At 39.2% G+C, this 22,516-nt stretch overlaps 1 protein-coding gene across 3 annotated transcripts in view; it reads left to right on the top strand.

Annotated features, from left to right (window-relative positions):
- Positions 1–10,287: 10,287 nt before the first annotated feature.
- fn1b (fibronectin 1b) overlaps positions 10,288–22,516 on the top strand; it is a 31,279-nt gene continuing 19,050 nt past the window's right edge. The window contains exons 1-15 of one of the 3 annotated variants that reach the window (XM_042493028.2): positions 10,288–10,596; positions 10,891–11,016; positions 11,323–11,460; positions 12,311–12,442; positions 12,880–13,017; positions 13,096–13,242; positions 13,342–13,530; positions 13,957–14,139; positions 14,896–15,072; positions 16,795–16,950; positions 17,046–17,174; positions 17,294–17,437; positions 20,039–20,160; positions 21,749–21,917; positions 22,001–22,177. In XM_042493028.2, the coding sequence (XP_042348962.2) occupies positions 10,455–10,596; positions 10,891–11,016; positions 11,323–11,460; positions 12,311–12,442; positions 12,880–13,017; positions 13,096–13,242; positions 13,342–13,530; positions 13,957–14,139; positions 14,896–15,072; positions 16,795–16,950; positions 17,046–17,174; positions 17,294–17,437; positions 20,039–20,160; positions 21,749–21,917; positions 22,001–22,177 (2,269 nt within the window). In that variant the 5' untranslated portion in view covers positions 10,288–10,454. The remainder of the gene's footprint in view (positions 10,597–10,890; positions 11,017–11,322; positions 11,461–12,310; positions 12,443–12,879; positions 13,018–13,095; positions 13,243–13,341; positions 13,531–13,956; positions 14,140–14,895; positions 15,073–16,794; positions 16,951–17,045; positions 17,175–17,293; positions 17,438–20,038; positions 20,161–21,748; positions 21,918–22,000; positions 22,178–22,516) is intronic. The other 2 variants (XM_042493044.2, XM_042493035.2) reach the window with 2 other exon arrangements.

The following is a 22,516-nucleotide window of genomic DNA, read 5'->3' on the forward strand; positions in this document are numbered from 1 at the left end:
TGGTGTCGATGTTATTTGGCATTAGTGTGTGAACAACCCATAAAGGTTTCAATGTGTGGGAACTAGGGTTGCAACAGTGTGAGATTTTCATGAAACGACAATTCTCTCTAAAGAAAATCCCAGTTTTACAGTATATAGTATTACACTATACTATATTACACTTCTATATAAATAAAGCTATTATTGTTATTATTATTTTTGATTATTATTATTACAATGACCCTTAAAAGAATAAAAACATCTTTATTGGTCGAACTATACTTTAAATTGAAACTTTAAACCATTTGTCAAATGGAAGCATGATTAAACAGTAGGGCAAGCACTTGAGGAGAAAATGAAATAATGTCAAGCACAAGTGAGATTCTCCATCCAATTGCATTTTATTTTCAACACTATTCACAAGGTAATGTACACAGTATGATAACCGTCAATTTTTATACCACGGTATTAGTTTCGCGGTATACCGCTGCAAGTCAAGTGTGAAACTTAAATAAAAGAGGCCCAAGGATTGAGCCATGGGGAACTCCTTCTTCTCACACATCATGTCATGTCGAAATATAAAGAATAAATTACCAAGAACCAAGGATCTAATTTTTAACTTCACTGAAAAGAACTGAAATTAATGGCTACCTAAAAGTCTTGACAAACTATAAATGAGGTGTTGTTATCACAGTAATGTAAAGAAAGGGTGGTTCCCATTAAATGAATATACATACTACTACTCAGCCCCATATCCCTTAGAACTGTGCTCATATTGGATGATTCGGGAGGGGATAGAGGTGCGTGGGAGGCTGGAGTTTGTGTCCTGTTACAGACTTACAATTAACTGTCGCCTTTTCATTAAATGTAACTACAGTCTCTCCCTATCTTCAACCAAGTGTTTTACCATACCTAAACCATGAGTTCATGTTCCAAAACCACAGTCTTTCCCTCATTTTCAACCAAGAAAAAGAATGTAAAAACATAAATGTCAAAGAAAGGTCAAAGCGAACAAAATCCAAGGTTATGCAGAGTTGTGTGATATCAGCGTTCTTGTCTGGCAATAGGATTGTAATGTCAGTGCTTGTCTGTCTTTACAGGCGAGATCATCACCCCTCCAGTGCTGGAGAAATGCTATTATACCTCTCCTGTTAGCCACTGCTAGAATCAATGTCAGGGTGTGAACTGTGACCCAAGCCTCACTCAGCAGACTGCTCATCCACAGCTGTCCTTCCTCAGGCACTCCCCCCTCCGAATCAAACCTCTCCAGCTCCTCTGTGCTCATGTTGGCACGGCTGATAGGAAGGTCAGTGTATAATTTCTAGTAGTGGTGTCAAAACAGAATCCTAACACAGGTGTGTCTGCAAAACCAAAGACAGGGAGGCAAGATTTTGCCATGAGAGGAATTATTCTTCATTTCTTGTTTCATTTACAAGATTCTTACGTGACCACATGCAACACATGCATGTCGGCATACTTTGCAGACTGTGTTTGCTGAGGTGTCTGTGTATTTCTGTGGCTGTGTATATTTGTGGAGGTGTCTGACTATGTGTGTGTGTTGAGGGGAATGTGGTGGTCCGTACATGAGTGCTTCCGTTACACCTCCACACAGGAGACCTTTTCTAGTCCAGGAATGAGCCACACAGTGATTCCTATGCATGCATTTCAAATGATAGAGGTTGTTTCATTTCTGTTGATCTTTAACCCTTTAAAATCTGGAGCGAAATCACTTTCCTTGTGCTTCTGTCAGAGTAGTATTTAGTATTTAAAGCTTTGAGCCCTGATCAAATTGGTGTGATGGATTTCAAAAATACGAGGAAAAGGCGATGAACAACCAAGTTATAAATGTTACACAAATTACAAGAAATTAATCGATCTAGAAATATATTTTTTAGAAGCTAAGGAAACAGCTGGGGAAAATAAATTTCATGTCTTTGAAAGAAATTAAGCCAATTTGTTCAAGTTTCAAGGGGTGAATTCCCACTGAACCCTTCCATACAATGTTAATAAAATCTGTTGAACTTGTCATGCGTTTCCCAAACAGGCTGACCTCACCTGGGATGAGGCAGGTGGGCCTCATCCTCCATACAGCCCCAGGTGAGTTGGCATGCGTGTGTCGTCTAGACGGGAACAAGTGAGTAATGGTGATGCTTACAGCAAAGTACACAGTTAATGACATTTCCCCCTAAATGGTTTGGAAAGTGTGCCTGCATCATCTGGGCTCAGTTGCAGAAAATATTTGGTGACGATAATCGCATGTTTGCATGTGTTTGTGGTACACAGAGTTGGTGAGTTTGGACAAAGGATTGCTGCATTGGTTGGGAAATAGTTTTGCCTTCAGGCCTTTAAAGTACATTGGCAGAAAGAGAGGGAAAGTAGCGACAATGAGAAAAACACACGACAGAGAGATGGCGAGACTCCGGATTATATTATTTTACTTGCTAGTGTCTCATAAACTTTTATTCTGCTTCCCTGCAGGGTTGCCGCTGAGAAAGACTGCTTTACGTCTGTAGTGTCATTAGGAAGTTTTAGGAGGCAGGCACGAAAGCTGGAATATAACCTACTCCTGCTCTGAGCTGTTTGCATGTCTGCCTACCATAATCTAGAGAGAAGGAACTATTGTCTAATGAGGCATAGTGAAACAGAACATAATGGAAACTGCTTACTCATTAAGGCAAATGTTTTTAAAGACGAGGAAATGCCACAAGTAAAACAGCTAGGATGTGGATCCAAATTGGCTCAGCATTTCGGCCAAAAACATGTTTTACTGCAGAAGGGAATTCGAGTATTTACTCACCAACAACAACATCTTTGTGTTTTCCCAAATATGTTTTGTCTGACAGTTGGCTGGCTTATTTCATCTTCACTGGTCTGTTTCACATCAGCTAAAGTCAGACATGGAGGAAATAGTCAGATCCCTTACTTGAGTAAAAGCACTAATAGTCTGACCTGACTGTAAAAATACTCTGTTGTAAGCAAAAGTTCTTCACTCAAATACTTATTACTTAAGTGAAAGCAAGCAAGTATAATTAGCAAAATACACTTAAAATATGGAAAGTAAAAGTACTTTGGGACATCTAGCCAGAGTTTTCTGAAAATAAAACCAGGTATTTTGTCAGTTTGTTGTGTATTTGAGATGTCAGGACATTTAGTAGATCTTTTTGGATGACGAAACCAGGTATTTTTTAACAATATGTGCGGATGTAGGCGTTCTTCTGGTGACAAAACTGGGTATTTGAATCAAAAACAACAAACAAATTTCTTAATATGAAAAGTAACTAGTAACTTAAACCTTCAAGTAAATTTAGTGAAGTAAAACATACAAAATTATCCTCTGTGATGTAGTCGAGTATAAGTATAAAGTGGCACAAGATGGAAATGCTCACATGGTTCCCACAGTCATGAAAATCCTGAAAAAGAAAAAGAAAACAAAAAAAAAACTGGAATTTGTTTGGAATTGATAAAAAACTTTTGGAAAAGTTTTGAATAATTTTTTTTGGCTTTTGTTTAAATGAAAAAAATGCTAAACATTCCAGTCAGTTTCCCAAAAGAGGCGCGGCTTGACATGCAACGTATGCTCCTTTCTGGTCTAATGGCATATGTATCTTGTTGGCAGCATAAATGTAAAACTTACGAGTAAAGACAACAAGAGCTAGGAGTTTGCTTATCAGCAAATGCCTGCAAAGTACATGCTTAAATAGAAGTGTGGAAATGTTATGGAAAAGTTATGGAAAGGTTTTGAAAATTCATCGGTAAAAATGTGTGGGAACCCTAATTCTCAAGTTAAATAGAAGAACCTCATATTTGTACTTAAGTACAGCACTTGAGTAAATGTACTTAATTGTATTCGGCCACTGGCAAAAGTTCTGGCCACTGAAAGCTCCTCTTTGTCTCCTTCCTCCAGGATCTTTTTTGGACTACCTGCTCAGTGAGGGATGACCAGGCAAGTTGTCGGAGGCTGGCAGTGTACAAACGCACGTCGCAGACACATGCCAAAACTGTGAGCAACAAGACGGACCAAGGTCAGTCTGAGTAACACTCGACCTCGCAGCCTTTGGAGCTTACTGTAAGTCCTTTGGAAATGTGCCCTCTCCGTGTGAATATCATCACCTTTCTACTGCCGGCCTAATCATGAATTCATTAATGTGATTAACTGTGGCCCCTTTTTCATGAGACAATCAGTTTTAGTTGGCGTGACAACAGGAAAAGGCACAGACGTTTTCATATGGGTCCCAAATTCTGTGCACGTCTGCGAAACTCATTTTGCAACACTAACAAAGTATTTTTTCATTCAGGCGGGTAAACAAGATGCAGACTTGTTTTTCACTATTTTTCCTATTGGTCTCGTTAAAACCACCGGGACAGTCTGGTAAATTAACCCCACAGGAGACGTTCCTCATATTCACATTTAGTGAATTCACAATGGCCAAACTGTGGACTGTGTGCGTGAGCGCAGGTAACAGGAGCGCACTCATAGCAAACAGCGTACACTCCCTCTAAGACCACTTTTCCTTTTCTCTCGCTTCTTTTTCTCTCACACAAAACCACTCTGCAGAAATGGAAAAACACGTGTTACTCTGTTGGGGTCATGCTTATTTACACCTGACGCCATGGTGTGAAAACAAAGGTTTCCACATCCCTGACTGATGAAGAAGTGTCATAACATCAGGTTTGACTGGAGGAGATATAAACTGTGACTGATGTGTGCACACACAGCTGTCTGCAGAGGTGGAGGGCGTGTAGGGACAAAACTTTTCAGTGGGAGTGTTGTCCTTGTGTCAGGATGGAACCAGGGTTGGAGAGGGGGGACAGGTGGGAGACTTAGTCATACTGCACAAGTGAACAACGTGTTCTTGAAAGCTACATCCAAAGCACAGCATGATTACTTGTGTCTGAAAGTTGTCGTCACGGGTGAAAAACCCGCAGAGAGATATCAGCCCACGCTACAGTCCCCTCAGCTCTACGGATCATTAAGTCTTTGTTGTTTCGTTATACCACCAACGCTATTGTGTTTGGTTTTAATTTCCACAAATATTTTGGTTCACCCAGCAGCTGTTTTAAACAAAAAATGTTTTAAAAACCTATGACCTGCCCAGCACTGAATGGGAGAAAAAAACTGAGCATTTGGCAGCTAAAGAGCCAGAAGTTTTCCCTCAGGAGTTGGTGGAGACCAAAACAGAGAGAGAGGAAAAGGGATTGCTTCTTCTTATCTGTTGGATAAATGCAGCTGTTTACTAACAAGGTGATAATATTAGTGTTGTGTTCATTTCTACTGCCCCTGATTTTTATTGTCGGTTTAGGTTACAAAATTAAGACTTGAGACTTGAAAGCAAAGACATTCACATCAGCCACCATTCAAGTTCTTTTCAATGTCTTTTTGACTTAAAGGTTTACAATCCAGGACTGTCGAATGCTGTTAGTAAACATGCTCACACATGGGCAATATAATAAAAGAAGCCACAGAATATTACCAAACAAAGGCCAGACAGAGAAGAGTTAAGGTAGAATAAAATTCTTCTTCTTCTTTGTCTTCTTCTTATGAACAACAACAATAATAATTAACAGTGACAGGCATGGTCCTGCACACCTTTAGTTATTGGTGCTATGCATTAAGGGACTCCTTAAAACGCTATTAATTAAGTTAATCAAGTTTAGCATCCCGAAACTTAAAAGACTTGCAGCTTGACTTGCAGTTGTATTGATAAAAAGTTGGGACATGACACTTCAGACTTGCTTTGTTAAGTCTTGAAACTTTATTCGGACTTTTCCGAAAAGACCCAAAACAGCCCCACAAATCACTGTGGATTACACAGCAGGACCAAAGATAATATGTTTTGTCTGGTCCCTCTGCTGCTCCTCTAGGCTCTTGATGCTGACATTACTTCATCTTAAGGGTGTGTGAACGTCTCGTGTGACTCAACATGTAATTGGGTTGATGAAGCACCGCCATCAGTGCCCCTCACTTGTCAAGTCAAACCCTCGCTGTCACTCTTCAAGCAGCCCAACCCAATGTGGTTTCCACGGTAACTCTGTATTGTAGCACCATGTTGTGGAATCTTGGGAAGTGCTTCGTCAGTGTTTCGTCTCTGCATGGACCGCCTGCTCTCTGCGACCTCTAGCATTTGTCGCCAGCAGACCAGCAGCTTCTCTTCACATCCTGTGCAGAAAATTCAGACTGATTCAGACCTGAGTGATGACGCGGAGCAGTGAGAATGCTGACAACCTCAAATTAGATTGCTCAACCGTTTTTTTTGCCATGTGGAGTTTGAACTTCTGCATAACTTCTGCATAACTTCTGCGTAACTTCGTCATGACATCAAATTCTTCTCTTCATATTTTAAGCGACAAATTAACAAATAGTTCCACTTTTACTTCTCTAGGCAGGGAGCTGGAAGCAGGAGAACAGACAGTTGGACAGATGGACAGACAAACATGGTCCCATTACTGCTCATCTTGTCCTCCACCTTCCTGGTGCATAAAAAACAAACACCTCCAACTTTCTAACTCTCTTCTAAACCCTCCAGACTTTCTGTCTCTCCACCTTTCTCTCTCTTTACACATTCCCACAATCCTCCACTCTCTCTCTCTCTTTCTCTTAACTATTCCGTCCAGCTGTGGACATCTGGCTCTCACTCTTTAAGCGGCCCGTCCAAGGTTTGGTGAAGCCAGGGTGGAGAACCACACTTTAAAAACAAGTGCTCCCAAGGCTCAACATGTGTTAAAGCTTGGCACATATTAGAAGAGCTTTTTCAGATTTGGAAATCCTTGAGGACTCTGCAGCTGTTACTGTAGTTTTTTTAACTGTCTGTCATGACTTTGACAGTGTTATAGGCAGTGGGTAATTGGGTAATTTTTAACAGTGGAGGATGGACCTGGTTCATTTCAATCACCACCCTCCCACAAAATTGCCTACTATATGAGACACACTGGTTTTAAACTGCTCGTGGGAAGAATTGACATGTAAGAGTCTGTCCATGCGTCTGTTTTCTTCCTTTAGAGCACACCTTGTCAAATTACTTTCTCTGACTAATGCATTTCTCTGATTGTTGTCTCTTGTCTTAGCTGTCCTGCATGTATATCTCACTTACTGACTCAAGTCACAATGTATATCAGATAGCACAGATTTGATTGGCTGCAGGAGTTGGACTCTATTACCTTCAGACGCAGCCAGGCTAGCTGGCTATATAGCACACAGTGTGGCATCAACTGCATCATCTAACTCTCTACAAGAAAGCAAATAAGTGTATTTACCAACAAACATTGCATTTTAAAATGACAAATGCTTTATATTACAGCTCATAATTTAATGCATGCCATAGTTTTCACATTAATTTCTGTAATAGCAATAAAATCAACTTACAGAAACAGTTTGATTAAGTAATCTATGCTTTTGTTTTTGGCAAAGCTACATTGTTGTTGCTCGATAATGGACTGTAAACCAGCTTACAACTTTATCCCCATGCAAATGTAATGCAGCTTTGACTGCAATAGATACACATTTTGTGTTAATTGCAGTGAACTGTCTAAAACAAGTCCTTTCCATTGTTGTTTTGAAGTTAATGAAAAACGATGAGCAGCTGAAAACCAGATCTAAAATATTACATCATACTTTTTTGCAGTGAGGCCAGTCTTAGATTATCAGATCAGGTCTTCACTCCACTAAGTCCCCCCAAAATACACATCACTCACTCTGAGGGTCAACAAACTCACTGTGAAAACAACCAGAGTGGAGATAAATCTCGGGTGAAATATGAATGTATGGAAAGCAGAGACAGATAGAAAAGAAGAGAAGAGGTGAATCATTTTGATAGAAGCCAGGCAGCTTTCCAGAGGCTTCAACAGAGACGGCTCATAAATCTCACAGTGAGACCAAACAGCCCAGGAAATTAAGTCATACCCCAAATACACCATTCTGGTAGGAACTGAATGTCTCTTTTGTTCACAAATATTTACACAATCTTTAACGCCAGTTCCTCCCGGATGCTGCATAAGTGCACATTTCAGGGAAAATATGTTGTATAACATTAGTGAATATGGACATTACATTTTTTAAAGATCCTGCAGATTGAAACTGTGTTTTGATCCTCCACAGTTTGGCGCTGTTTCACAAGTGGAAAGTGTGTGGAGGATTTTTCCACACAGGAGAAATTGGTGACTCAGTTGTACTTTAAAAACATGGACAGTGGCTTTTTTTCCTGTTTTCTTCCTCTATTTCCCCAAAACCATCTGTTTTACTTTTTAGCCCTCGGTTACAACCCGCTCCACAAAAGTCCTGTGACAGGAATAATTACATTGTCGTCTCACACACAGTAGCTGCTCTCTAAACCAGAACCGTGAGTAAGTTTAGTGAAACCAGCAGCTCCTGCACCATAACACTTATTTTTACCCCTTTTTGCACATTGTTTTTGAAAGCATTTTGTGTCTTGGCACAGGAATAAACTTCCCAAAAAATTAACTCACAGACCTTTGGTGGGCACATACTTAAGACCAACCAACATCAAACATGTTATGAGTAGATAAATCCATTAAATACAAAGGTGCAGCGATGCAAATGCCATCCTGATTGTGAATATTTCACTGGTTTTGCTGCTATAAAGCTTCAGATGTTAACCACTGGAGCAGACTGAGCTTTATATGTGATGTGTGATCACTTTTAAAAAATGCATTATCTAATCTGACGTCATTTAAGCAGAGATTTAGAAGAATATTGGAAACATCTGAATTCAAGTATCCTAATCATTTAGGGGTAGCTTTTCATCAAAAACACAGTATGTTTGAAAATCAAGGAATGATTTTTATGCAAAATTCTTCAAAACACAATTGATTCTGTCTTCAAATGCTGATATATATCCCCAGATATTACCCCAGATACACATAATGTAACTTATAATGTATGTTTGTTTATTTTTTTAATTAAGAATGGTGGATACTCTGCTTTAAATTGCCCATTGTACTGTCCAACATAAAACATAAGATCATGTTTTTGCACTGAAATTTGTGCCGACTGTCTGAATGTAAAAGCACAGACTTGTTTTTCTCGGTCACTTACTTGACTAAACCAGACATGACAAATAAGTAAAGGAAACACTGATTGATGTAGAGCAGGGTGGGGAGGGACACTGTGTGTGTGTGTGTGTGTGTGTGTGTGTGTGTGTGTGTGTGTGTGTGTGTATATGGTGGAAAGTATTGATGTAGGACTGGCTGATTTGGCTGATTGCCAACACATTCTATTAACACCTTAACTTCAATTATTGGTATACATTAACAGGAAGGAAATAATAGAAAACTGTGACTCAACAGACTCTGAAGAAAAATGATGATTGTCTTTGATTTCTCAACATGGAGAGAAGTGCATATACTCAGACAGTCTGGAGTTTTACTCTTCCTCCTTCACCAACAAGCTGCTGTGTTCAGCTCCTGGATGTTTTTGCTTTTTTTAGGATGCAGAAATATTTGGCGTGCAGAAATAAGGTTCACATATTGTTAAGCCTGCTGCTCAGAGCTACCAAATTAAAGATGGGATAATTGATGATTTTGTCTGGATAAAAAAAACCCACTAAAAATAAGTTGAGTTGTTTAATTTCTATTTCTGGAATAAGTGTGAATATCTTCATTCCCTGTGAATATCAGTGAAGAAAGAATAAACGTGTTTGCACGTTTATTTTAATGTAGCCTTTGTTAATGCAGATGCAGGGGGAACTTATGAGAAAGCTACTATGTTTTGGAAGTTGTGAGTGCTATAGCAAATTTGATCTGTTTAAAACAAGTAAATTCGCATATTCATGGCACTGTATGTGAATTTCAAAATGTCAGATTTAAAGTAATAATTTTAATAGTCATGGAGTGCATTACATTATTGCTTTGAGCATGTTCACTTTGCAAAATAAATTAGCTTGAAAACTGAAAATTCACCTTAAATAGTGCTTGTGCTGAAAAAACTGTGCTCTGATAACATCAGTGTTTGTTATGGATTAAGAGCTGTGTCTTGTACTGAATTAATGTTTCCAGCAAGCTATTTTGTATTTAATATGATGGTTTGTCATTCTGATATTTTCTGTTAATATCTTTTTTTCGGGTCGCAGGGCACCGTCTCATCTGAACTGAGCTCTGATTTGATCTCTGAAGCGAACAGGCATCACATCTTTATAACAACTTCATATTTTCTTGTCTTGTTGCTTCTTGAAAGTGTCGAGAGTCAGTATTACTCACACTCGGGCGGGTCATCCAGACCTCCAGTTAAAGCCCTCCCCCTCAGCAGGCTGCAGCGGTGCATCCGGGTATAAAACCTGCGCGCGCCCCTCTCCTCAGTCTGGTGCACCGGCTGCGAGGCTGCAGCGGGAAGCTTAGTCACAGAAATCAGATCTCTCTAAGCTAAACCTTACTTCTGTACTCGCTTCTTCTTATTCTTCTTTTTTGGTAAAACGTGCTTTGTTAACTTTTTCTACTTTACCTTGATTTTTTTTGTCTTTCACAAAATGACTGGTAGCCCACTGACAGGGTTACTGGTTGCGCTGTGCGTAAGCAGCGCAGTCCACGGCTTACCAAAGAAGAGCAAAAGACAAACAGGCCAGTATCAGGTGTATCCTGAGCTCCATGACGCAGCGGCCGTTTCTACAGGTTGGTACCATGACTGTCATAAACATGAAGTGTTACTGAGTTTAATTCTTGTAAATCTTAAAAAAGTAAACCAACCAATCAAAAAAAAAAAAAAAAAAATCATTTTCTTTCTGCATCAGAAAGTGATTTGTTGTATCAATAATATAATCACCCTTCAGTTATTTTTGTTATTTTACCTTGCATTAATTTGATCTAATATTTCGTTTGAGAACAATCAGATCACCCTAAACTTTAAACGTCCAAAAATGTTTAACAATCATTATGTGACAAATACTCCTGTGATATGATTTCTAGTCGGCTGTGAGGAAAATGGTCGCTCATTCAGACCGAGCGAGCAGTGGGAGAAACCCTACCTTGGTAGTACACTGGTGTGCACGTGCAATGGAGCAGCAGGCATCAAATGTAAAACTAAACCTGAAGGTCAGTGCGAGACCAACCGGTTTGATATAGAAATGTCTTTGCAGGCTCAGGCACATCCTGAGACAAGTGAAAACTTTTGATTTGCCTCTCCCAATATCACATGATTCAGAACACTTGTGTCAGTATCAGCAATTAAAAAAAAGTAAATCCCACCATGGCTGAATCACCAGACCTGAGTTAATTACAAAAAACAACAAACAATAATTAAAACAAACAAACAAACAAACAACTCTTACGCAGCAAGAGAAACATCCTCAACAGTAATAGCCTCTTAACCCTTCAGTGCTTTCTCTGTTTTTCTCTCAGTGGAAGAGTCCTGTTATGATAAGTACAATGAACGGACATATCGGGTCGGTGAGACTTATGAGAGACCGAAGGACGGGATGATGTGGGACTGCACCTGTATTGGCTCCGGTCGTGGCAAGATCAGCTGCACCATTGCAAGTGAGTGAGGAGAATATTTAACTACCTGCAGCTGAAAAATCAATATAAATCATGGTAATGTATGTCTAAGATAAAGCATTTTAGTGATTTTTAATTCATTTTTTTCTTAGTATGCACAGAGTATATTACCTATATACTTTATTAACAAAGTATATTTGTCTTGATATGAACTTTACAGGATTTACAGAAGTTCTTCTTTCATGCTTTGGAAAAACAGCACCACCTTAGGATGTTTTATGTTTTACTTTAAGTGTATTGATTGAATATAAAGTCCAGTTTATTGTTTTGCGTATATGTCTATAGGAAAGACAGAAAAGAAAAAGTTTAAACATTGTGCGGGAGAGGGTGAAAGCCAAAATGGCTTACAGAAATATCTCCCTAATTAAACAACAATACTAAAACATAAAAATAAAAAGATAAAAACAAAGGTTGAGTAATCGATAGAAATATACAAATTGCAAAAAGTCTTGTATTTACAAACAGAAATGCATTACAAATGAACAAGTGAAGAGTCTTTGCAAGTTAGAGCTCCTTTTAGATGTTTTTTGAATAACAATAGTGTAGCTGTTGAAGTGGAAGATTGATGATTGTTGTTCCAAAAAGATAGTCATCTGTATTTCAGTCACTATTGTTAAAGGGAAGCGTGACAATGCAGAAGATAAAAATCCTTAGAGTGTCTTGTGGAATATTAGTGAATGACTGAGGAAGACTTAAAAACGCTTGGTAAGTCACGAGTTAGGCGTGCATGTTTATACATAAACACACAAAAGCCGAATGGTGGATATGTGTTACAGTGCATATTAAGGATCTTTTTAAGCCAATGCAGCTTAGTACATTTTGTCTGTCACAGATCGTTGCCATGAAGGTGGGAGGTCTTATAAAATTGGGGACACTTGGCAGAGGCCTCATGACACTGCTGACTACATGCTGGAGTGTGTGTGTCTTGGAAATGGCAAAGGAGAATGGACCTGCAAACCCGTGGGTGAGTAGTTCTCCCTCCATAAATATAAAAACTGCAGGGAAACCAGGACGTCAACACTTTCCATATGAACCCTGAAATGCAGATGTGAAATATTGCAAGTTAAATATGCAAGCTTGTATATCAGCCACCACACACACACACACACACACACACACACACACACGCACACACACAGTTACAGACAGGGCAATTTCTCAGAAGCATGACTGTGTTTGATAGCATTGTAAATATTTGACAACAGTCAAGACAAACAAGGTAAATGTGCAGTCAGCACGCCTCTCCTGTGTGCCCATCTTACGCCACAGCTATTGATTTCCACTTGGTTTATTTCTCTTGGAAATGCCTGTGCTGATTTAAACACCACAATTCCAAACCACCTCTTAATGTTTGCTGTGACAAACTGCAGATTCAGTAAATCTCTTGTGTTTTCTGAGCAGCTGAGCGCTGCTACGATAACAACGCTGCATCATCGTACGTTGTGGGGGAGACCTGGGAGAAACCATACCAAGGCTGGATGATGCTGGACTGCACCTGTCTGGGAGAGGGAAATGGACGCATCACGTGCACCTCAAGAAGTAAGAAGAGTGTAAACACTCACACGTGAACACACACTTTTCCATTCTTCTGCTGATCGCTGTTTGTTCTCCCACCAGACCGTTGCAATGACCAGGACACCAGAAGGTCCTATCGTATTGGGAACACATGGACAAAGACCGACACTAGTGGAAACATCCTGCAGTGTCTGTGTTTAGGAAATGGCCGTGGAGAATGGAAGTGCGAGAGACACAACGCAGGCCGAAGTGAGACTCAAAATCTAATTTCTTGCTTCATTTTGCTGAAAATTTAACTCTGGTCTTCTCTGAGATTCATTATTCTTTCAATCTGTCTTGGTGGTACAGACACAGGTACCGTCGTGTTGACCCCCGCCCACACCCAAACTCTGGAGCTGCCCGAGCCTCCCATCGAGGGGGCGTGCCGCACAGACTCTGGAGCGTACTACTATGACGGACAGCGTTGGTTCAGAAGCCAGGGCAACAAGCAGATGCTCTGTACCTGTCTGGGCAATGGAGTCAGCTGTCAGGAGTGGGGTGAGTAAAAACAGGGGTCTCACTGAAGAGAAGAGGAATGGGGTCTCATTGACATTAACCATTTAAAGCCTAAGCAAATTGGTTTAATTTATTCCAAAATCGTGGGGAGAAAGTAACGAGCATCTTGAGAAAACGAAGCCCAAAAATTATCAAAAGAACAACAACAAAAAACCCCACACAAATGACAGAAAAAGTGCTGAAATAAAGTATTTATTTTATATATTTCATAATATAATATATTTTTCTGTAACATAATTAAATATGATTTTTTTATAAGTATAAACAGAACATTTTCCCCCATTTTTTTGGATAACTTTCTTTTAGAACTTTTTTTTAAGGTAATTTTCTCGTCACCTTTTACTAATTTCTTGCAATTTGTAGGATATTTCTTCAGCTGTCTCGCTCTTCTCTCTCCTCCCTGTGCAGAGGCCAGGAAGCAAACATATGGTGGCAACTCTGACGGTCAGCCATGTGAGTTCCCATTTGTCTTCATGGGCAAGACCTACTACTCCTGCACCTCAGACGGACGCACAGACGGGCAGCTCTGGTGCTCAACAACCTCAGACTATGAGAGAGACCAGAAGTACTCTTTCTGCACTGAGAAGAATGGTGAGACTCACGAACAGGGAGCGACCATTTTATTGTGTTTGTTGATATATTGGGCTGATGTTGGCCTTTAATAAAATCATAGCTTTTTTTCTGGTAATATTATTTGCTACCAATTTATTTAAGATTTCCATTCAATATCTTACCTTTAAAAAGTCTGTGAAACCTGCAGTGGGGTTTTATTTATCATCAAATTATCAATTTGCTTGTTCGTTTTTGTTTTGATGAAATTTAATTTTGCACTGAAGTCTTAATGTATCAGAGTTCCCTCTCTGGGATACATGGAAATCAGCTTTTTTTTGGTACAGAAGCTATCACATTTAAAGGAAGATTATGCAGGATTTAAGTCTACTCACACATACATAATCCCTCTCAATCATCACTTATGTCCTGCTAGAGGTGTGTGGCAGTGTACTTTTCTGTACTTTTGAGACTCTGCACTCTGCCTGTATTTTCTTATTTTCTGTGTTTGGGAGATTTAGGGCCATGTCCCCTCACAGTGCCCTGATGAGGTCAGGGCCTTTTTAAAATCACCAGGTGCCAGACTGTAATCAGAAGGTATCCAAGGGACACATTTTCACTTTCACTTTAATTTTCACTGGCAAGCGTGTTTCCAAACAGTAAATGACATTCCTTCATAATGAAAAATGAAAAAATACTGAATATTGGGGCAAATCTTTCAAAAATCACCACAGTCTCCAAACTCGAAAAGAAAGATAGGATAAGAGAGTAACTGTTGCGTATCCCTCTCCGCTGCAGCCATTGTGGCAACACGAGGCGGAAACTCCAACGGCGGCCTGTGCCACTTCCCCTTCCTCTACAGTGGCCGCAACTACACCGACTGCACGTCTGATGGACGACGTGATGGCATGAGGTGGTGTGGCACCACCCACGACTATGACACAGAGCAGCGCTTTGGATTCTGCCCAATGGCTGGTAAGTGTGTGTCGGATTTTGTTTGTCACACACTATGCAGAAAACAAAATGTTTAATAAAATGAAGTAATTGAGCATCGTTTTACTTCTACATAGTTTTACTTCTACATAAACATAAAGGTTTCCAAGTTATATTCACAATATAGACACATAGTGTATCCTCATGCACAGTGTTTGGGAGTACTAGTTACAGATAACTAGTTGAGGTGATTAAGTTACAAATTAAGTGTAATTGTAATCAGTTAGAGTTACTGAGAAAAATATGTAATTAAATTACTGTTTCTAATCAAAAATGTTGTAGATTACAAAGAAGTTAGATATGGAAAAAATATATTTTCATTATAAAGTTCATATGTTGATTAAACATTCATTCTGTTACTTTACATCTAAATGGCATGTAGGAAGTCCTTCTTTTGGCATACATTTTTGATGGGGTAACTAGCAATCTGTAACTTTATACATTTTAAAAGTAACTTTCCCAACACTGCTCATACAATGTTTTGTATGAGGATTATATCCTCCAAACTAGAACTGTGAATGGTGTTACATACATAATGCAAAATCATGTAGTTATTAATGTAAAGTTACAGAGGTTGTTTAGGAAAAGAAACATGGTGATGATGTAGTTCTCTTCAGGTTAACATGGTTCCAAACACTGGTCCACTGGAAAAAGTCCACAATGAAAAGTCTTGTGTTTTGTTACTCATCCACTACCCCAACCTGACCTAACTGGATTGCTCAGGACCACTTTCTTTTTTACTCCTGCAGTGTGCATTGGTTGTGTATTTGCAGCCTTCTCAAATAAGTGTCTTATGCACAAATTACCAGCTCATGATTACATGGCATATGTACAGATGTGATTAAAGGACTAGTTTGACATTTTAGGAAATGCATGCATTCACTTTCCTGCTGAGTTAGATGAGAAGATCAAAACCACGCTCATATCTGTATGCTAAATATGAAGTAATATCAATCAACAAAATTTTATTTACATAGCACCCTTTAAAAAAATCGAAAGCAATTCAAAGTTCTTTACAGTTGGATTGAAGAAACAGAAACAAAAACAACATTGGAAGTTGTAAAAAGCGTATTAAGAAAAACAATAAGTATAAACCATAAAATATTGATAGTAAGACACTACATAAAAGCCTGACTTAAAAGATCAATATTTTCAGCTCTTCTGTCTCCTCCAGCAGGCTGTTCTAGCATTTTAGAGCGTAATGTCTAAAAGCAGAATCACCACTTAACCACCAGGCGGTTAGCTTTACTCAGCATAAAGACTGGAAACAGGGAAACAGCTAACATGGCTCTTTTCAAAGGAAAAACAATCTGCCTTTCTGAAGTTACTAAACAAGACAGCAAAATTTATCCTCTTTGGTCATATGGCTCAACTCAAAAATATTCAAATTCTAAGCTATTATTGCTTTTTTTTTTGATAGAGGATGCAATTACAGTAAATGCTTTGATTTTATCTCATCTTAACATAGATGTTAATGACTGTTTGGTTGCATGGTTCATTTGTTAACAATTTAGGATCAAATAACTTTAAAGAAGAGAAGGTTTATGGTCATGGGAGAGTAACGACACTCTCATGGCTCTCACATTTACAGCATTCGATTACGTACAGAGACACTGGAGTAACAGGACCGCGGAGAATCCCTTTTCCAAACACACACAGTACTGTTGGTCTTTCATTTATTTTTCCCTGTCTTTCCTTATGTAGCCCACGAGGAGGTTTGTACCACCAACGATGGAGCGATGCACCGTGTGGGCGACAAGTGGGACAAACGCCATGATGTCATGGGTCACATGATGGAGTGCACATGCCTGGGTAACGGCCGCGGGGAGTGGAGCTGTGTTGCTCACTCACAGCTGCGAGGTCAGAGAGCTAACTCCATTCACATTTGAAACATTAGTTGTCTTGAAGCATAAAGGTTTTGTGTTGACTTAAATCCTTTTTTTTAACATTTGCAGATCAGTGTATTGTTGACGGCCTGTACTATGAGGTAAACCAGGAATTCTCCAAGCGCCACGACGAGGGCTACATGATGAACTGCACCTGCTACGGACAAGGACGTGGGCGCTGGAAGTGTGACGCTATCGGTGCGTTAATGGCTCAACAGGGGAATTAAAATGCTTATGCACCTTTCAGCTGACAAATACAAACCCACCCTTTTTGTCCCAGCTGATCTTTTTTGTTTTCTTCTGTTTTCCACGAATAGATCAGTGTCAGGAGCCACAAACCAGGGCCTTCCATCAGATTGGGGAAACTTGGGACAAAGTCATCCATAACATCCACTACCGCTGTTATTGCTATGGCAACGGGATTGGAGAGATGAGATGTGAACCTCAGCAGACCTTCCAAAGTATGAAAACTAATCTAATCTTCCCAACATTATCACAGATCTGTTTGTATAGAGTCCACATGGCCCATATTTAAATATCTGCAAAAATACAAATAGAGTCTGCACACGAGACAATGCACCCATGAACATTTATTATCTCTACATGTGTGATGTTTCGGGCCCAAGTAATCATCGGGTGAGAGAATCAAATCCTAAATTCCTCCAGATTGCAAGATAATATACATATTATTAACTTTGAAATATTAGTAAGTATGTTAAATTTGAGAAAGATACGTTATTTTTTTGTCATGCCTCTATGGTTAACAATTAAAACAGAAACTTCTTGATGAATTTATGCACTTTAATTCAAGTCTCATTTATCTAGTTACATGTTCAGTACTCTTCAATCTGACAGCCCCTCTGAACCGAAAGTGAAATGATGCTCTCTTCTGACAAAAACGTTCATTTTATCTCACCGAACACAGGAACTGCTGGTCTGTCACTGCCTTGATCGGTGGTATGTTTGTGTTATTGTATAATTTTGATGTTTTTAAGGGTTTGTTCAGATTAAGAAAAGTCACACAATAGGACACACTTTCTAACTGATTGAGGCAGTGGTAGACAAACAGCTCATTTGGTCAGTGAGCTAAAATTATTGCTTTTTCAATGGGGTCTGGTGTTTAAAGAGAGCGTACATAAGTTTGACTTTTGATTCAGTTTCCCGTCTGAAAGGGCTGTCTGTTTGGAAATGCTGAACACAACTGGATAAATTAGACTTGGATTATACTGCACAAGTTGTGTGAGAGTTTGTAAATGGATATTTGTATGATGTAGATCATGTACATATGATGTAGATAGTTTTACTTCTGTTAAACACAGCCTACCTTTAAGTAAGTTCATCAAGCCTTTTCTTAGTTTTTGGATCTTTTTTCACTTGAGGCATGCAAGAAAACCAAGGTTTTATTCACAAATTCAGTGTAAAACAGGCTGAGCAATTAATATACAAATGGTTATTTGGGGGGTGAAGTATTCCTTTAAATATTATTTAATTAGGAGATATTAATGTCTCCAATGTAATCCTTTCCTGTAGCTTTTTCACTGAAGCCGAGAGCTGTTAGTGCTTAATTTGTGTTTGCTGAACTTATTCAACCCTCCTACATTATTGACGTCCTGCCTCTCACCTACCCCTAACCTCCGATCACATGTCACTGAAATGAAAAGTTCACTTGCCAGGTTAGTGGAGGAAAGCGGGGGTTTGGTGTTTTTCTTGACTTTGAAGTCTGCCAAATGGAGAAGTGCTTGCCAATCACATCACCCCTGTCCTCCTTGTAGTCTTTGTAGTCTGAGAGGTTTTTCTTCCCCCACCTGGTGTTGTTGTGCTGACCTGCTGAGGGGAAAGGGATGCTGGGTTGGGGAGGGGGTGTATCCTCATACACACTTCCGCCTGCCTCCAATACCTCCCTCTTGCTTGGAAAAATGTTTAACGTTTTATTTTTGTACTGCAGCACATTGTGTGTCCTGATTCAAACACTGACCAAAAAACTTCCAACATTTATGCAGGGGTGGAATGTAACTAAGTACATTTACTCAAGTACTGTAGTTAAGTATGAATTTGAGATACTTGTATTTTACTTGAGTAGTTTCTTTTCATGGTACTTTGCACTTTTACTCTTCTATATTTCAGAAGGAAATATTGCACTTTTTAGTCACTACATGTAGCTGACAGCTTTAGTTACTGAAAAAAGTAACATTTTTGCACAAAAAAAGCAAAAGAAGCATTTATAAAATATGATGCTTTGTTACAAGTACAGCTTCAACAATTAGTTTAATAATCATTTAATCATCTTTTAAAAATTTTAATTTTTTTTTCATAATTTTGAGTTTTTTGGATGGGTGAGTTTTTTTCTTCTTAAATAATTTTGAGTTTGGGGATGTTTTTTCTATTTATAAGTAATATTGAGTGTTTGGGTGTGTTTCTTTCATTTTAAAGATATTTTTTAGTTGTTTTTTTCTGCATTGCATACTTTTACTTTTAATACTATAAGTATATTTACCTGATTATACTTACTTAGTTTTAATTAAATACAATTTCCAATGCTGGACTTTTACCTGTAACAGAATATTTCCATAGGTGGTATTAGTCCTTTTACTTCAGTAAAGGACCTGAATACTTCCTCCACCACTGAATTGACCATTGATGTGAACATTATCAGTGTGTGAGTGCAGAGCAGGAGTGTGAAGCTATGTGTGTGTGTGTGTGTGTGTGTGTGTGTGTGTGTGTGTGTGTGTGTGTGTGTGTGTGTGTGTGTGTGTGCGTGTGTTTGTGTTGGAGGTACAGAGGGTAGATAAACTGTGATGAATATGGTGCTCTGGTGTTATATCGAATTGTAAGATGTCGGTGGGTGTTTGAGCTGGTTTAGCACCGTCTGGTGGTTTGGTTCTGTCCCAAAATGATGAATCCCGCTGGCAGAACCTCACCAAAAAGTAGCCAGCTTTCACCCACTCTCTCTAAGAGGTAACACTGTTATATTATGTCTTTGACAATGTGTGAGTCTTTTTCTCATGGCTAATGGCAGATTTGTCCTCCCTCTTCTCCTAATGTCTTCCCTTAAATCTCTTCAGGCGGCCACAGACCCGTCCAGGTGATCATCACAGAGGCCGGAAAGCAGCCAGACTCCCACCCCATCCAGTGGAACCCCCCTTCATCTGTTCAAATCACTCAGTACATCCTCAAATGGAGAATCGTGAGTCACGTTTTTTGTTCAGCTTAGAAGTTGCCTTTGTAAATGCAACTTAGCTCTCTTTTTTCCCTTAAAAGGTTGTTTTAAAGGTAGTTTTAAATTTGCTGACCGGTAGCATTAGTAAGGGTGAGCAAACAGTCAAGTGCTTTTGGTAATGTTGACTGAAGTTTGGACATGGACAAACAAGGTGATTACAGGGTACATGAACTCCCCTTTACAGTCTGCACATGCAAACACTCTGTTTTCCAGCAGCCTCCAATGAAAATATCCCCCTCCCTGTGATTGTTTTTCTCGCACATCTTTTTCTCTTTGAAGACCTCAAAGACTGACAGACTGGCTAAAATCTTACTGAAGCTTAATTGAAGTCAAATAGATTTCCTCTGACGGGGTTTGTGTATTTTGGATGGAAAAGTCACTCAAAGCCCTCATCTGGCTCTCCTGCTGAGAAAGTTTGCAATTTTCCAACAGAGCGCAAAGCCAGCCCAAATACTCCTTGAGCAGGATGTGGCAGAAAACGAGTCTGAGGCAGAGTCCACTCCAAAATACACAGTCTACTATTTGAGGTCTTAATTTTTTTTCTTTTTTTAATCAATAAGTGATGGCTGTGAATTCTCTTAAAATGTTCCCTCACATCTGTGCTGTCAAAATTGTTCATTAGTGTAAAGATTTACACAGGCCATAAAGACTTTAGAAATCGTATTATCCAGCTGAGAAAACAATCTCACCGCAACGTCAATTGAGTCGCTGTTCTTGCGCTTTCAGTCACATAACATGCTCTACATCAGCAGATGGAGTTACCTAGTTTTAATTTTGTTGCAGATTTTCAAACTGTTCAAACAGACCAATTTTTCTGAGCACTTTAAAGCAGTTCTTCTCTGTCTTTCTCCAGCCAACAACTCCTTACAAGATAGAGAGTATACGGGGGACCCAATTATGCATGTCCCCTTTAATAACATGACATAGTCATGTTTTTGCACTTCTGTACTCTTAGTTGTATAAATATACAACTGAGAAGAAAAGTGTAACATTAGAAAAATGTATTAGGAAGATATAAGACGTGTTAAAAATATTTGCACCATCTTAACCCAGCCCATAAAACAAATGACATCAGTTCAACTAGCTGCAAATAACAATGCACCTAAACAACATGTCAAAGGTAAATCAAGAGAAAGAGGCTCATTTGAAGAACATTTCAGAACATACATATTATATATATGATACATTTTCACTCTAAGTGCATAAATAAGCTAAAGAAAATGTGAATTCTAAATATTTATATAATATGCAATTTATTTGTTAAGAATGTAATGTATGATTCAAAATTGAAATATTATTCATTTAACTCTGAAATCCTTACACGGACCCCCTGACAGAGTGCCATAGACCGCTTAGGGCCCTCACTTTGAGAATCAGTGCTTTAAAGTATTCTTGTTCATGTTCGCTTAAAAGTTGAAGCTCGCAGTTTCCTCTTGAGCTCGGAAACAACAGCTGAGAACGGGCTTTTGATCACAATACATGATCTTCATTGTATGTTTTATGTAGTTACAATTTGTAACCTACTGACTTTTTATCTCTTGACTCCTTCTGGTAGAAAAATAGCCGTTATCCCTGGAAGGAAGTCACCGTCCCCGGCCACCTCAACTCCTACACCATCAGCGGGCTGCGTCCAGGTGTCACCTATGAGGGTCAGCTGATCAGCATCCTGAGCTACGGACGCCGCGAAGTCACACGCTTCGATTTTACCACCACGCACGGTTCCTGTGAGTAGAGCAGCAACATCCTCTCACACCACAACTCTGAAGACACTGTTCACAGGAACATTATATTTCTTTTATCTCTCCAGTGGAAACATCAGAGGGAGAGACGACCCCACCGCCTCCAGTGGTGGACACTTCGGAGTCGGTGACAGAAATCACCTCAAACAGCTTCGTTGTGTCCTGGACATCAGCGTCAAGTACCATCTCTGGCTTCAGGGTGGAGTATGAGCTCAGTGAGGATGGAGCCAAGCCTAAAATCCTGAGTAAGAGCCTTTCACTGATTCCTCCATAATGCCTTCATAATGTCACATACCAAAAATTGATTGATTTATCGGTACTTTTACTGCTGAAGTTCTGACTGATGTATCTCAGGTTAAATGTGATCAAAGGAATTGTTGTATTACGCCCTGTGACACCAGCTCTATTATAAGTGGACAATATGGGTAAAATCCTCTGTTGTATTGTATTATATCTTATCTTATCTTATCTTATCTTATCTTATCTTATCTTATCTTATCTTATCTTATCTTATGGCATCGCATCACCTCATATTGCATCATATCGTATTATATTGTATTGTACCTTACCTTAGCTTACCTTTA

The sequence above is a fragment of the Plectropomus leopardus genome, chromosome 1, assembly GCF_026936395.1.
Source record: "Plectropomus leopardus strain MGB_pleo_1.0 chromosome 1, ASM2693639v1, whole genome shotgun sequence".
In the NCBI taxonomy this organism is placed as follows: domain Eukaryota; kingdom Metazoa; phylum Chordata; class Actinopteri; order Perciformes; family Serranidae; genus Plectropomus; species Plectropomus leopardus.